This window comes from Xenopus tropicalis, chromosome 5 (genome assembly GCF_000004195.4).
Source record: "Xenopus tropicalis strain Nigerian chromosome 5, UCB_Xtro_10.0, whole genome shotgun sequence".
NCBI classification, from domain to species: domain Eukaryota; kingdom Metazoa; phylum Chordata; class Amphibia; order Anura; family Pipidae; genus Xenopus; species Xenopus tropicalis.
This window is the reverse complement of record NC_030681.2, coordinates 33,426,040-33,443,053: the sequence shown is the minus strand read 5'-3', so window position 1 is coordinate 33,443,053 and position 17,014 is coordinate 33,426,040. Positions and strand designations below refer to the sequence as shown.

The 17,014-nt window shown below is 42.6% G+C and overlaps 1 protein-coding gene across 1 annotated transcript in view; it reads left to right on the top strand.

Moving 5' to 3' along the window:
- Window positions 1–2,421: 2,421 nt before the first annotated feature.
- commd1 (copper metabolism domain containing 1) overlaps window positions 2,422–17,014 on the top strand; it is a gene marked incomplete at its 5' end in the record, with an annotated part of 49,334 nt that continues 34,741 nt past the window's right edge. Inside the window, 2 exon segments of the mRNA NM_001122721.1 lie at window positions 2,422–2,615; window positions 13,985–14,266. Coding sequence (NP_001116193.1) covers window positions 2,442–2,615; window positions 13,985–14,266 — 456 coding nt within the window.

The window sequence follows — 17,014 nt, the reverse complement described above, 5'->3', positions numbered from 1 at the left end:
CTCGACGAGGCGACCAATATCGCAAAAGGCTGCGGATATGGGTCGACTCGCCGATCGGGTGGGTTAAAAGATTTTGATCAGGTGCAATTGAAGGCGCCCAAGCAAAATCTACGTTCAGGGCTGAATCAGCAGAAGGAGGTAGAATTTCTATTGTTTCTACCTCCATATCTGATGATTCAGCCCTGAACGTCAGTGGAGGGTGGGAACAATCTTTCGTGTGACCGATGGTATATATATCTATACCCTGAATTTTTATTTGTGTGAATCTCCTTCATTTCAAGGGGAGAAATATTTCAATACAAGGCTATTCACGTTTAAATTTGGTCATATGAATATGCTCCCGCATTCTACATAGAAGTATATCCCATGTACTGAATATTACATTTCACACTCGTAAGAAGGTAGACCACAAAGCTACTAATACAATTTATATAACTTTGCATCTTATATATTTTCCCAGTGTTTGTACTAAAAAAATCTTCAGATGGATATATATGTGTACATGTTATACACCGTTTGGCTCCACATGGGTATGTACCTATTGTACTATTGCCAAGTTTCATTCTCTGCCTTATTTCTAAACTCGCTGGGAAATAATATTCTAGCCAGAGAAGGGGCTCTCTTTTCAACAAATTTACAACAAGCACTTGTTTCATTTTAGTATCACTATATAAAGCTAGATGATTGTCAGATGCATAGTAAGCAAGCAGGGAGATCCGCTTATTATGTGCATGTACGCCAACCAACATGGCCATCCGCACCAGGAGCTCCCTTCTGGAGTCTTTTTTTAAAGAAACAATTGTTTCACACAACTGGAGTGCAGGCTCTATTAGGCACCTTTTAAATAAATTATTTTGCACCCATTGAGGTTCCACACCACTGGAGGTAGAAGACAGAATCAAACATGTGAGTCAAAATATACAATAGGGCATTTATGATAAATTTCTTTGTTATCTCTTTATAATCACTGTAATGATCCAAATGATATTGAACTGCCTGGATTCTTATATCATGTTATTGATGTTGTAAGTTTATACTCTATGGGCCAGATTCACTAAGGTACGAATCCGAATCATGAAATCCAATTATTTCTGATGATCGCAAATGTCATGAAAATTCTTTCCATTTCAATATGAAAATTTCGTACTTACGATCCAAAATTTTCGGATTGAAAGCGATAGTCAGAAAATTTTCGTATCCGAACGATCATAAATGGAGCAAAAACCTTTCTGACTTTAATCCTTCAGTGCATGATTTTGGAAGCCTCCCATAGGACTCAGTGGCACTCTGCAGCTCCAACCAAAGCTTGAATGAATCCGAAACTTTCGTACTCGTTGCGACAAATCAGATTTTGTCGTGCAAATTGTTGCAAAGTCCGAAAAAGTTGTGCAAATTAACGGAAAAAAATCACAAAAAATACGCACAGTTCTAAAACAAATTTTTTGTATTCGGACTCAATTGTACTTTGATGAATGTGCCCCTAATTGTTGCTCGGTTATATTAACTTTCCCACACATAATTCTGCAGTATTTGACGTACACGCTTTGTATCTTTCAAATAGGAGGTCCTGTTCTATTAAGTTAGAAGAACCCTTCCTTTACAGAGGTCCGGTTATTAGCCCACCAGTCATCTGGCTCCCCTAAATGTTTGGACCCTGCCAACAAGTACAATGGGGCCCTAATAAATAAATGCCAATTTACCGATATTCCCTCTAAGCAGTGTGCTAGTGCATGTGCACACAAATCTTTAACCCAGCACACACAACAAATTGTGGTATGCACAAAGATATTGTGTGAAAACACAAAATGTATTTATTCTGACCTAAGCACAGTTTCAACAACTTGCAGACAAGTTTAAAATGTGCACACAAAAGAATTTTTGTTGCAAGAATAGCCAAAACAGGAATACCGAAGCTTGAATGAATCCGAAACTTTCGTAATCGGCGCGACAAATACTATCTTGTTGGACAAATCGTCTCAAAGTGCGGAAAAGTTACGCAAATTAACGAAAATATTGCAGAAAATATGCAAAATTTATAAACTTGAGAAAAAATATGATTTTTTTGTACTTGGACCTGTTGTACTTTAATGAATGTGCCCCCCAGTTCCAGTCACTGGATCATACAGAGAGAAGTGCCTAGTGAGCAAGTACAGGGGGCCCATCACTGTGTGTCTGCCAACAAAGAATTTTATTTAATAGTTTAATAGTCAGCAATAAGGTCCACTCTGCTTCTTTATGGGATTTACGTTGCAAACACTGATTAAGTCCGAGTATGGATAATGGAACGTACTTTATAACAGAAACCTTCTACCCAATACGTATGAACCCATAGAAGCGCGGAATTGAATAGACTGGCCAATCAGGACATCCGCAACATCACGTGATAAGAATGCCAAAGTCACATGACCGCCAGCTGCAGAACTGCGGGGTAGGAACTGGCAATGGCAGAGGCAGAAGGCGCAAAGAGTCTGACAGGGCTGCTCAATGGCATCGCTCAGAGTAGTTACTATGGTAACACAGAGATCACGGAGGAGTTGTTGAAGAGTGAGTTGTACCCGGACTTACCGGCAGATCAGTTCAGGGCCTTGCTGGAGAAAATGAGAGGTCTTGTTAAGGTAATAATGCGTTGTTCTCATTAGGCTGTACTTATGCATAGTGTAAGCTTCTAACCATGTCATCCTTGTGTTATGTGCCAAAATCTGTATGGGGTCCTTGGAACTACTGGGATTTACAGATAGGAACATTCTATACAGAGGGGGTACCATTGTGTTGGCTCAGTGTGCCGCCCCAGGGCGAAGAGTCAGTGCACTCAGTGAGGGGTGGTTAACAGATTTGCACCCCCTCCCTCTCAGTGAATATGACTAAAGGTGGCCATAGACCTTCACACCTATTCAGCAGCTTATCTGTGTGTGGGTATCCCCGACTGGCCTACCTGACCAACATCTGGCCTAAAATTGCCCGGATCTCAATTGGGCAGAATTGATTTTCCCATCGGATCAGGGGCCGCATGTTCCATATCGAGTGTCAGATGCTGACATTCTTTTGGAGCTAAGCTGCCACCCAATGTGCATGTAATACAGGCTCCTTTATTAAAGGACAAGGAAAGGCAAAGTCACTTGGGGGTGTCAAAATGTTAGGCACCCCCAAGTGACTTTAATCGCTTACTTTGTACCCCGGGCTGGTGCCCCTGTTAGGAGAAAACAGCACCATCCCGGGGTAGCTGCAGTGCTTCCTCCTTCGCTAGGGCGCGCATGCGCAGTAGAGTGAATAGTGGAACTTTAACACAAAAGTCGGCTTTTCACTCTACTGCGCACGCGCCGACCCCTGGCATTTGCCGGAAAGCGAAGCAGGAAGTGCTCGCTACAGCTACCCCGGGCTGGTGCTGTTTTGAAAAATTTGATTCTCTTAAATATGTTTTGTGTACTGCTGCTCCAAAACTGTCTGCTGCATATATGTAATTAATACATTTAATAAATATTTTAATTTATGAATGTATTATTTCTTTCTATTCATATTTTAATGCATTTAATATATTATTTAATAAAGGGGCATTTCCTAAAGGTGGCCATACACGGGCCAATTGTAGCTGCCGATATTGGTTCCTTAGACCGGTTTGGCAGCTTATCGGCCCGTGTAGGGGCAGCAACGACGGCCTGCCAACTCATACCAGATCTCTTAAAAACTGTTTTTTAAAAACCCAAATTTAAAACACAGTAAATCACCTGCTAGGGCCGGGGCCAGAATTACAACCTTACTGGCAATGTAATTAAGCCTTTCCTGACCCTCTCCGCTAAAGGATTTCTCCTTATGAGTACAGACCCGCCTATACGCTTCCCTGCCCATTCCGTGCATTTCCCACCCTGTGACATCATTGCCCCACCCCCCAATGTTACGCCCCCCCTACTCCCCTGTCCCAAAAAGGTGGCACCTCTCCTACATTTCTAGTACAAAGACAAAACATCACAAATGTGTAGGGGATGTAGCAAGGGAAAAAACAAACCAATGAGCTTTATAAATGAAAAAAAATAAGAAAACATGTATTTCTTTTTTGTAACATTTTAAAAGGTGTCCACCTACCAGGTGATATATAGCCATTATAGGCACACAGATAGTTGCTGGAACCATGTTGGACCTAAATCCATGTCTTATTTAATATTAGAAACCATGAGGTGTAAGCTCACTTGTCATGCTAGACCTCTCATTATATGTGTACTTAATACTGCAAAGCATGTCTTTTATCCCTGTTGTAGAAATATGCAATTTAGCCATGGTCCTTGCCCTTTCACAACAGATCTTTATATATTTATATATATTGAAACCCATACACAATATTTTTGAATCTTTCATTGGCCAGTATATGGAGCATACTCATCAACTGTAGGGCTGATGACCCTGGGGAGGAGCCCAAAGCAGTGAAGGGGGAGATCCACCCTTAAAGGAGAAGTGAAGAAGTAGGGTAGAAATTAGTGATGTGCGTGCTGGCCCATGGGTCAGATGGGTTCGGGCCGACCTCTGCATAACATTTTAGGGTAGTTGTCGGGTTTCAGTTGAGCTCTTCTGCTTCCCCGTGACCTTACACTGCCAGCTACCTGGTTCCTGCTCTCTTATTTATAGGCGCGCACCCTACCTGCCCCTTTTGTGACCTACCTGACCCCCACATCACTAGTCGAACTATTGCACATTATGTTTGGGGTTCTGTACTAGCCCAAGGCAATCGCAGCCCTTTAGCAGGGAAGATCTGTGCCCCCAAAGATGCCCCAGTAGCCCCCCATCTTCTTTTCTGCTGATTCCCTGCACATGCTCTGTGCTGCTGTCAGTTACTGAGCCTAGGGACCCACTCACAATATATTGTATATATAGAATATAAATTTCATAATATACAGCTGATTAGTAAAAAATATAAGTTATTCTGTATGTATGTATATCTTTATAGCGCTACTTATGTACGCAGCGCTGTTCAGTAGAAAACATTAATACAAACAGGGGGTTATTAAAATAATAATAATAGATAAATACAAAGTATAACAATAAATACCAATAAATACAATATACAGTTGCAATAAGTTAAGAGTCAAAGACACAAGAGGATGGAGGTCCCTGCCCCGTAGAGCTTATAGTCTATATGGAAGGGTAACTAACAGACACAAATAGGCAAATATAAGTGCTGTAGGTCACAGTGGGTGACACTACAATATAAGTGCTATTTCCCAGATCAGGTGCTGGGCGAGTGCTCCAAAAGGTTGTCTTTTAGTTTAGTTTTAAAAAGACTGGGGGAGGATTCTCTCCGGAGGAAATCAGGGAGGGCATTACAAATGTAAGGGGCAGCAAGGCAGAAAGGTTTAAGGCGGGAAACAGCAGTAGTAGTGGGGGGCGCAACCAAATGGTTGCTCTGCGAGGAACGAAGGAGTCGGCCAGGAACGTACGGAGACACAAGGGAAGAGATGTAGTGAGGAGCAGAGGAATGGAGGGCTTTGAAGGTTAAGAGAAGGAGTTTGTAAGATATTCTTTGTTTAATAGGGAGCAGGGACTTTAGCAGGGGAAGGGCCTGAACTCTCCTGGATGAGAGGAGGGGAATTCTGGCAGCAGTGTTTAATATAGACTGTAGGGGGGGGAAAGATGGGAGTTAGGGATGCCGGTTAGTAGCAGGTTACAGTAGTCAAATCGGGATAGGATGAGAGCATGCATGAGCAGCCTAGCTGTTGCAGCAGAAAAAGTGACAGGTTTTGACAGTGATGTTAATATGGTCAGAGAAGGAGAGACAGGAGTCAAAGATCACCCCCAAACAACGTGCCAAATCGATGAGGGTGCCATCAATAGAGATAGTAAATGGGAGGGGGGTAGGACCAGGCTTAAGGTCCCCATACACGGGCCGATTATAGCTGCCGATATCGGTCCCTTGGACCGATTCGGCAGCTTATCGGCCCGTGTAGGGGCAGAACCGAGGGGCCTGGCCAACCGATATCTGCCCTGAAATTGGCCAGATATTGATCGGCCAGGTTAGAAAATCCAGTCGGATCGGGGACCGCATCAACGAGCCGATGCGGTCCCTGATCCGACTGGATTTTCTAACCTGGCCGACTGCCCCATTGCCGCGTGCAGAATTCAATCGTTTGGCCCCAGGGCCAAACGATCGAATTCGCCTACATTCCTCCCCGATATCGCCACCCGTAGATGGGAATATCGGGTGAAGATCCGCTCGCTTGGCGACATCGGAGATAGCTAGGAGGCAGTTAGAGATTTCAGTCTCAGTTTCAACTGTTATTGAAGGGGTTGAAAAGTAAATTTGGGTATCATCCGCATAGAGATGATATTTAAGGGCTCTGGCACACGGGGGAGATTAGTCGCCCGCGATAAAACTCCCTGTTCGCGAGTCTTTTTCGGCGATTTGCGCGAAATCGCGCCGCCGCGTCTGCCATCCCGCCGGCGACTTACATGTTCGCCGGTGGGATGGCAGGGGTAGGCAACTCGGGGAGATTAGTCGCCCGCGAACAGGGAGTTAATCGCGGGCGACTAATCTCCCCCGTGTGCCAGAGCCCTAAAGCCGAATGAACGGATAAGATCTCCCAAAGATAGCGTGTAAAGGAAGAACGGCCCAAGTACAGAGCCTTGAGGTACCCCCACATTAATAGGAACTGGAGATGAGGTTTTGTTAGCATAGGAGACAGTGAATGAACGGTTAGAGAGCTAAAAAGAAATCCAGGATACAGCCTGACTACGGATACCAGTCGAATGCAGAATTTGCATCAGGAGGGAGTGGTCGACTGTATCAAACGCAGCCGATAGGCAGAGGAGGATTAGTATGGAAAAGGGACCATTGGCTTTGGCAACCTGTTAGTACATAGTAGCTCAGTAACCAGTGCAATTAGCATCAGAGTTTAATAATCATCCCTTTAGCATCAGCTGATATTATGGGAAAACCATATTTTCTGCTTGATCATTTGCAGTGTCCAGAGAGCATGTGCAGTGTCACTGACATTTCCAACACAGTCCAAGATGGGGCGCTCCCGTGACAAGTTTTAAGGTCTGGATCATTACTTCTATAGAGATGTTACATTTTTGCTAATGTAATAAGTTCAGTATATAAAATATGGCATTTCTAAACCTTTAAAAGGAAAAGTATACCCCCAGCATGAACATTTAACAGATAGTTGGTTAAGTGACCTATAATAATCTTGCCAAACTGGAATATATAGAATATGCATATAATATTGCCATTTTACATCCTTTCTCTTGATCCACCATTTACTGATGGGCTGTGTGATAACATGACCAGAAATAATGCAGGTCTAACTGTAACAGGAATAATGTGGAAGCAAAAGGCAGAACTCCCATTAATAGGCTGATGGGGCCTAGCATGTATGTGTGCCTTGGCATGTTTGTGTGCACTGTGAATCATATGATCCCAGGAGGTTGCCCTTAAAGTGGCAATTTTCTATTTAGGATTACCCACTAGCACATACTACTAAAACAAAAAGTATAATTTTTATGAAAATGGTTTATTTAGATGAAGCAGGGTTTTACATATGAGCTTGTTTGTGCAATTTATTTTTATAGAAACTTACATTGTTGGGGGTATAGTTTTCTTTTAAAGTCAGGGTGAGTTAGAGGTATACAAGCCTATTCTTAACTGCTGGCCCACCTGTATTGATACATACTGATACATGAATAATGATATACTCATATTTTTTTTATATCATATTTTGAGCTGAAGGGCTCACTAAATGATGAACATTATATGGGCTTTTGAAATAGGCCCCTGACTGATTAAAATAGGGCATTACTTGTATGTAAAAGACATCTAGAATCCATGTATTAGTGCACTTCTGTTTTTCAGCACTAGGTGGCAGTCAGATTCCAAAAGTAAAACCTATTTCCATTAGTCTCCTTCTATATGTGTATATATAAATAGGTTATCAGACAAGCCTGATTTGTTTGTTTGTTGTATAATGACCAATGAATATCTAAGAAAAAAAAAAGAGGGGGGGGGGGATATCCTCCCCGAAACATTTTATTTTTCCACAATGAAAGAAGAAGCTGAGAAACTTTCCAGTAAACTTTTATACTGAAAGCTGAAATAGTTTTCTGTTACTTTCCGTTCTCTGCAGTCTTGGTTTTGGCTATTAAAACAATTCAGCAGAAGTCAGCTGATTAAGAGACCTCAAGGAGAACTAAATTCTGCTATATTGTTTCAAGAACCAGAACCAGACCATAGAAACAAATTCTGCTTTCAGTAGCAATTGCATTTACAAATAACTTTAAAAGCACTGGACGTGTTTAATTTATGTATATTTGAAAGACAAGTGGAGTTATGGGATATCATGCTTTTATCTTGCTAAAGGAAAAGCTAACCCATATAACAATATAATAAACTAAAAGTCAAGTCTCTTCCTGACCTTGCTGCACAAGTGGATGTGTGCTTTACTCGTTTGCTGCTGCAGTCTTTTGTTTGCTCAGTAGAGGGCGTATCTGCTCTATCACTGTTTCTATGTTGATATCACAGCAAAGTGTAGCGCAGTCTCACTGCAAAGTACGGAACTGACAAATCTTTGGTTCACCTGACTTAACATAGAAAGTAGAAAACAGTCCTCAGGGAAAAGATAAATATTAAGTGGTATTTCAGGCACCATTAGGCAGGTTCTACTGGGTATAAGATCTTATGCCCTGCTTCATCAGACTGACATCTAATGACCAATCCATTTAGAATTGCACCTTGATTTGTAGTCTGCCCGAACCCTGGTGCAAAGGCCTCAGGTTAGTACAAACAAATACAGCAGAAGCCACATTGGCAGTGAATAACTGCCCTTATAATTGCCTTTTCCCTGCTTTTCTACCTTGTTCCTATAACACTCACTACTATGTCCTTTGCTAAATAAGCACACTGACCCATACAGGATGCAGATATTTATAGAGGGAGGCAGTCCCACCTAACAAGAGCACCCTGTATTTCTCTGATATCAGTGTATCCTTACAGAGACCTAGGATAATCAGCCTCAGACTTGCTCCTTCATAAATCAGGTTGGGAGCTGGCAGGCCGCTTTCCAGCTGCAGGTAGGGTGTTAGTGTTCTGCTGGGTGCCATTGCTTGGATGCAGTGATGCGTGAACTGAATGTACAAAGTGTTTTATCCTTCTACTAATGTGCCGGGTATACTGTCCCACCCCCAGCAGAGACTTATAATGGGGAAAAACCCAGGCTTGTTACGCAATAACAAAATGCAGGGAGTCCTTTGTGAGATGTACGTAAACTGTATTTATTTATATAGCACATTGCTTTACATTGCCCATACACAAACAGGGGGAGGGCAGTTTAGGTATATAAGCAGGGTTATTACCTGTGTTATATACTTTGTTACTGGCAAGGTGTAAGCAGTGCAGCATTATTGTTACACTATGGGGCAGTCTGTGCAAGGCAAATGTACAACATAATGCAATAAGTACTTTGTAGCTGGCCATGGAGCCTAACTGGAACGCACTGCTACAGAGCCACCCATGGAAATATATGCATGTGGCTCATCTTTTAAACCACTTAAAGGGATTGTGACCCGTTCCAGATTTTAACAGAAACATGTCACTATGCCTACATAAACCATAGCGCTGCTATTTTTCCCTCCTAAAAAATGCCCCCACCGCCGCTCACCCCATACTAGCCTATGGCAGGTTCCGGCAAACCTTGGAATTGAGCAGCTTCATGATTGATGGCATTCTGGGGGTGGGACAGTGTTCAGATGGGTTAGAGGGCAAATGCCCCAGCCTTTGAGAATGCTGTTATCCCTAAATTTAGCCGAGAAACTTGCAATTAGCCACTTTAAAATGGTATTACAGTGTGTGCTGTAGCAGACCAGGCACAAATTGGGCTATACCACCGGGCAAAATTACCAGGCAGTATCCCATAGCAACCAGTCAGTTAATAACTTGTGCCAGCCAGCTGCAAGTAGAAAAGTGAAAACAAACATTTGATTGGTTACTATGGGTTTTTGCCAGATGCAGATTTGCCCCCGAGTACATGACTGTCTAAAGCTGGCCATACACGCACTGATACCTCGTTTCGTATGATATTCGGTGCGTGTATGGCAAGTCGGGGAGTTGACCGTTATCGCAGGATGCTGCTGATCGGGCCGGTTAAAAGATTTTGATCGGGTGCCATAGAAGGCGCCATAGAAATCCTATTGTTTCTACCTCCTTATCTGCCGTTTCAGTCCTGAATGGTTTGTGGCCGATGGTACGATCTTTCGTGAAAGATCTAAAGTCGGCACGTGTGGCCACCTTAACTATAGTTGCCATGTAAGGACAGATAGTCAGGCAAACTGAGTGAATTGCCAATTAACTGACTTAGCTGAGAAATCCTCAGTCTTCTAGTCATCTCTATATAGATCCTTATCCGTTTGCTCTGCCTCCCTTTCACATCAGATGAACATAAATAGTAAAAAGCCATTTGCTTTTAGCAAGTCTCTCCATGTGAGAAGGAACAACCTCCTGGAATGAGCCACTGACGAATTCTGACTCAAGACAGATTTTTACTAGTTCAGAGTTTCTACTGAGCCCTGCAAAGCATTGTAACAATGAATGTGCCAGTGAATGATTGCTATCGTTGGGAATGTAGCCTAACTTCTCTCAATGAATAAGGAAATAAAACTTTTTTTTACTGTCCCTTCTATAGTAATTGGATTCTATTGCTTAAGAAATATTTGGCATACTCCCTGGCAGTATTTAGCTACAAATAATCCTGTTCGGCTTGGCAAGGAACAGTCTCTGTAGATTTCCATAGCCATTTCCAGCAAAGGATTTCTGCTCTAGGCTTTCACCCCAGTGTATCTAATAGGCAAGCTGCTCCATTATTAAAAGCATTCCGAACACAGACGGGGCTTGTCTTTAGCTTTCTGTTGCGGGGAATATGTAGCGCTGGTGCAAGGTTGATACTTCACTGATACTTTCACTCATCGTAAGGAACAGCAGCAGGAAAATAAACATTTCCAGCTAAAAACCTGAAGAGCTTTTGCCGGCTGGTGGGCTTAATTTTGTATCCATAAATATATGTGTCTCTGAGATAAATGTCAGCAGAAGCCTAATTAAGAGGGAATGTGTGACTGGGGATCAAATGATTCTAAAATTAATCATATTAACATTTGTTCATAGAGTTGACCTGTTACATTATAAGGCAGGGTCTTTTGTACCCGTGAGCTACATTTAATTGTAAGTCAGTTGGGGTGCAACGCAAGCATGAAATAAAGTTCCTGGACTGTGATTGGCTATTTGGAAGACCTTATGTGGACTGGCACACAACAGGAGACTCCAAAACTTGTATTCAAGCCAGAAATGTAAAAATAAGCAGATGCTTTGAGGTCCTTGGGAGCAACATCCATGCAGTTGGTGAGCATGTTGATCCCGAGCCACTTGTTAGGGATCATTGTTCTAAGGCTTGAGACCCACTAAGGTTCACCCAGAAAACAGACAGTGTTTGGCAAAGCTGGAAGGGCAGTTGTGATGAGGTCGGGTGTCATAGAATGTGGCCAAGCTGAATTAAAAATATGCACTGGACTGGTGCAGGCCTGGACTGGCAATCTTTGGGTTCTGGCAAATGCCAGAGGGGCTGCTGTAAGATGCCATAGACCGTCACTATTTATTGGGCTGGTGGGGTCTGTTTGGGCCTCTGTGTACTTGAAATGCCAGGGCCTATTTTAGATCCCAGTCCAGGACTGTACAGGTGTCTCTGAATTGTTTAATTTTTTATATATGACCATCACCATGCATTACAACAATGCTTGTTTGTACACAAGGGGCTGAAGGGAGTCCTGGCAGTAAACTGTCTACATTATAGCCATCAGTGACTCTTTAGAGTTCAGTGCAAATAATCCTAATAAAAATATAAACAAAAGCCATTACAAGCCTAGGGACACATAGCTAATACTTTACTTTTACACTTTGCTTTAAAATCCGATAAGGTATCACTGCTATTAAACAGAGAACTGTAGGCATTCTGATTGCTGCATTTTATTACCTTAACTGGGCACCAAAATACCCCCTTTAACCTTTAGTTTGATTGGTTCATAGAGCTTGGTAAGCAGTGCAGGTCATTGCGATTGTAGTCAACAGGGTTATTTTATGTGTTAGTTCCACCTTTTACTAAAGATACCTCCTAGTACATCATATTGACCTGTGTGCCATTGCAACAGTAGTCTAGTAGCATTTTAACTTGCCGTATATACTCGAGTATAAGCAGATCCGAATATAAGCTGAGGTACCTAATTTTACCTAATAAACTTGGAAAAACTTATTGACTCGAGTATAAGCCTAGGGTGGGAGATGGAGCCATTACTGCTAAGTTTCAATAATCGAATAAATAATAAAAGGACACTCGGAGTGACCCCCTGTGAACTCTTCATAAATATATAATGTTGGCAGCTGCAGATTAGGGAAAGGTGGGTGGAGGACCCTTTGACCCTCCTGCCTTGTTACAGCACTGCTGATAACTTCAGGGAAAGAAAAATGCAACAGCAGCAGACAAAAGCATGTTTGGGAAGGCAAAGGAAGCTGCCATACTAAGTATCAAGTACTTGCCACCCTGCTGTGTGCACTCCCATCATATCAATCATGAAAGGCAGGTGCAGCTAGTCCACTTAATTTTCTTATTTTGTGCTATAAGACGTTATACAGTTTATGTAGAATATGATCGAGTAGTAGCTCAGGATACACTTACCGCACCACACAATAGTTAATATGACACTGTGCTGATCCACTGCACACAAAAAGAGGTTGCTGGCAAAGTACTATATAGACTCAATGGTATGCTGTGTGCGCTTCCATTGTATTTGTGCCCTATGCGCACCCCATCGTGCGTGCATGCACTGCTTACCAGTGTTTTGTAAAGTGAATGAAATGACTTACTTCTTCCATGAATCTATATTCTTTTAATACACATCAATAACTTGCTGGCTCGTTTTTTTTGCACTTTATATCATGCCCTGCTGTGAGCTGCCACAGACACAGGCCTTTGGGATCAGGAATGCAGTACTATATTCATTTGGGCTGGTGCTGGCATGTAGAAGTCTACTCTCCCACCCCCTAACCTAGGTGTCATATGGATGATAGTGCACAATGCTCAGTCCCATGCTGTGTGCACTCACATTGTATTTGTGCCCTATGCGCTTCCCTGCATGCATGCGCTCACATTGTATTTGTGCTCTATACGCTTCCCTGCATGCGTGCACTCACATTGTATTTGTGCCCTATGCGCTTCCCTGCATGCATGCGCTCACATTGTATTTGTGCCCTATGCGCTTCCCTGCATGCATGCGCTCACATTGTATTTGTGCCCACATTTTTGGTGCTGAAAAATTTGGCTTATACTCGATTATATACGGTAACTCATATTTAGAAGATGTTGCCTTAAGCTAGAGTCCAATGCGGGGCTTTTTGGGCAGACCCATGCGGACCTGTTATACTCCCTGCCCCATCCCAGCAACCCGACCCTTCCCATGCTACCTGTGCCTTTATCCATCTGGGAGGACCTGTGAAACCGGAAGTGATGTCACTGCTGACAGGACATGATGTCACTGGATCAACCATGTCAGGGGGAAAAATAACTTTACACTCTGGGAGGTGGGAGGAAAGCAAGCCTGCAATTGACTAGGGTTCCCAGTATCACCTGCTTGGTCAGGATATTGTGGACTGCCAGAAATACTCTTTTGTGGTATTCCGCAAGTACCCGACCTGATGCAGGCCGGGTATTGGGTATTTGTGTATTTAGGTACCGGAACTGTTTCCCAGGTGCTGCTTGGTGCTGCATACCAGTTTTCTTCTCTGTTGACATTGGAATTCGGGGATAAAATGTTAAATGTGACAGTTTAAGCACTAATTGCGGGTCCTTTTATGCAGCCTTGTGTCCTTTTCTATCCCTGCTTCTTTTATATAGTATTATGATTTTAATTTGTACAATTAGGCACTGCTCTTGCTGTTCTAATGAGTTAATTCCATATATTTCTATTTCAGTCAATCGTCTCTGCAGATATGGATATAAACCAGATTGATGCTTTTCTGACTGCCCAGACTAAAAAGCAAGGAGGCATCACTACAGAACAGGCAGTGGTTCTAGCAAAATTCTGGAAAAACCACAAGAGGAAAATACGAGAGAGCGTGGTCAGTCAGAGCAGATGGGAGAACAATCTAAAGAGCATGAATTGGAGAATCGACCTCAAGTCACAGTCCAGGCACAGGGATCAGGAAAACAGCCCCGTTGCCATAGTGGAAATGGAGATTGGAAACAATGACAAGGTACGGTACATCTGTTCTTATCTCTCTTTCTTCCCAGAAAGCTGCCCATTGCCGGTTGCTATGAGCCATCACAGTGCAGAACATCTTGCTGTTTTCATGCATGAATCGGTTACAGTTTCCCAAGCAGCTTGAATGGAGCAGACTCCGAGGCTGCCAAAAATCAGTATTTTGTCAAGCGGATAATCTGTACGTCCTGTTATAAATTATACACCTAGATATTGCTCACTTTTATTTGGACTTTTCTAGTGTATTGTTGAGCGGTACATTTGTTATAACCGTTATTTCTCCAACACATTGGTAGGGCCATACAGCTAAGAGTTTTTTCTGCCCCATCCCCATAGACAAATGTTAATTTTCATTTCTTGGACACAGGGAATTTATTACGATAAAGAATTTCCTTACTTTTTGTTTATAGCAATATAAGTCATAAAATAGCCTTCTGTACCCAAATGTATCAGGGTAGACTAAGCACTTGTGCTGGGAGGCACAATACATAGGTGATGGAGGTAGCAGCAACAGAATATGTTGTCTCTTCTAACAGCTAGACTTAAAGGAACAGTAACACCAAAAAATTTCAATGTATAAAAGTAATTGAAATATAATGTACTGTTGCCTTGCACTGGTAAAAGTTGAGTGTTTGCTTCAGAAACACTACTATAGTTTTTATAAATAAGCTGCAGTGTAGCTATGGGGGCAGGTATTCAAATGAAATAGGTCTAAATGGCACAGGACACATAGCAGATAACAGAAGTTCTATAAAACACCATTGTATTCTACAGAGCTTATCTATGTAACTTGCGTCTTTTCTCCTTTTTCAGCTTGAATGGCTGCCCTTGGTTTATTTATATAAACTATGGTAATCTTTCTGAAGCAAAAACACAAATTTTACCAATGCAGGGCCAGAGCACATTAAAGGAGAAGGAAAGGCAAAGTCATTTGGGGGTGCCAAAATGTTAGGCACCCCCAAGTGACTTTAACCGCTTACCTCGTACCCCGGGCTGGTGCCCCTGTTCGGAGAAAACAGCACCAGCCCAGGGCACCTGGAGCGGATCACTCCTCCTTCCGGCTTCCACTTTCTAAAATGCCAGTGGCCGGGCATGCACAGTAGAGTGAAAAAGCCGACTTAAATGTTTAAGTTCGGCTTTTCACTCTACTGCGCATGCGCGTGCAGCGAATCACAAAGGAGGAAGCACTGCAGCTACCCCAGGCTGGTGCTGTTCTCTCCGAACAGGGGCACCAGCCCGGGGTAAAAGGTAGGCGATTAAAGTCACTTGGGGGTACCTAACATTTTGGCACCCCCAAGTGACTTTGACTTTCTTTTTTCTTTAAAGTATTTTAAAGTAATAAAAGTATAATTTGTTGGTGTTTCTGTTCTTTTAGATCATTTTGGATCTATCAGCTGGGTACCATAGAGTCATTAGGAGGTATGAACAGAGAGTGGGAATTAACCTGTTTCTATTGATAGATGGGTATGTGTATGGGATTAATACCTATAGGAGTATCTGATATGGATTCATATATGGGTACTTGATATATATTTTTGTAATGGGTTTAGATTGAGATCTATAGATCCACATTTATATGATGGATTTTTATCTGCCAATGGCTGATAGATGCTGCTAATCTTTGTATAAGTTTTGTATCAAGTTTTGTATCATGTGCAATGTTTTTATATGTATTGCAAGAGTTAACATAATGGGTGGGAGGAGTTATGTTTGCCTATAAAGGGTGTTTTTTGGAATGGATATACCATGCAGCTTTTGAAAAAGTGGTGAGACACCACGAAACGCGTCAAGCGTATGGTTTTGTTCTATGTGAGCACAATATGCTTTTAAGATGACTGAATAAAGGTATGATTTTTTAAACAGCGGTGTTGATATTGCTCCGTACATGATACTTTTACTTTTAGGGCAATGACACACGGAGCTACTTGTTGTGCCTACAAAATAGGCAATACTGATGACTGTGTTTTAGCAGAGACAATTCTCAGGGTATTTTCTGGCATTTTGTAGTTGTAACGAGTAGCTGGCTACAAGTAGCATGTCATAGCCCTTACGGTGAACATACACAGGCCAATAAAAGCTGCCAACTTGGCCCCTCCAGACTGAGTTGGCAGCTTATTGGCCCATGTATAGAGGCCACCTGAAGGCCTGCCTGAAAAATGTGCATTTATCTATTGGCTGATGGTGCATCATTTTTGAATGATGACTGCATTGCTCATTGATTGCCAGTAGACCTGCACGCACATCTAATCGGTGGCCCAAAGGTCAGCCTTGCACCTGGGTGTGTTTGGCAGCTTTAGATAACAATATATACTAGTCTATCTATTGGCAATAGGACACATCAGTATCGGGCGATTGCTGCTCAAAAACATTGTTTTCCAGCCTGCACAAAACTGTACCATCAATTTCAAACTAAAGGTGGCCATACACGCACCGATATTATCATACGAAACCTCGTTTCGTACGATAATCGGTGCGTGTATGGTATGTCAGCGAGCCGACCGATGTCGCAGGAAGCTGCTGAAATCGGTCGGCTCGTCGATCGGCCAGGTTAGAAAATTTTGATCGGGCGCCATAGAAGGCGCCTGACCAAAATTCTCCCTTCAGAGCTGAATCGGCAGAAGGAGGTAGAAATCCTATTGTTTCTACCTCCTTACCTGCCGATTCAGCCCTGAATGGTGTGTGGCGGATCTGACGATGTTTCGTGCGACCGATGGTCGTACGAAACATCGTCGGATCGCCACGT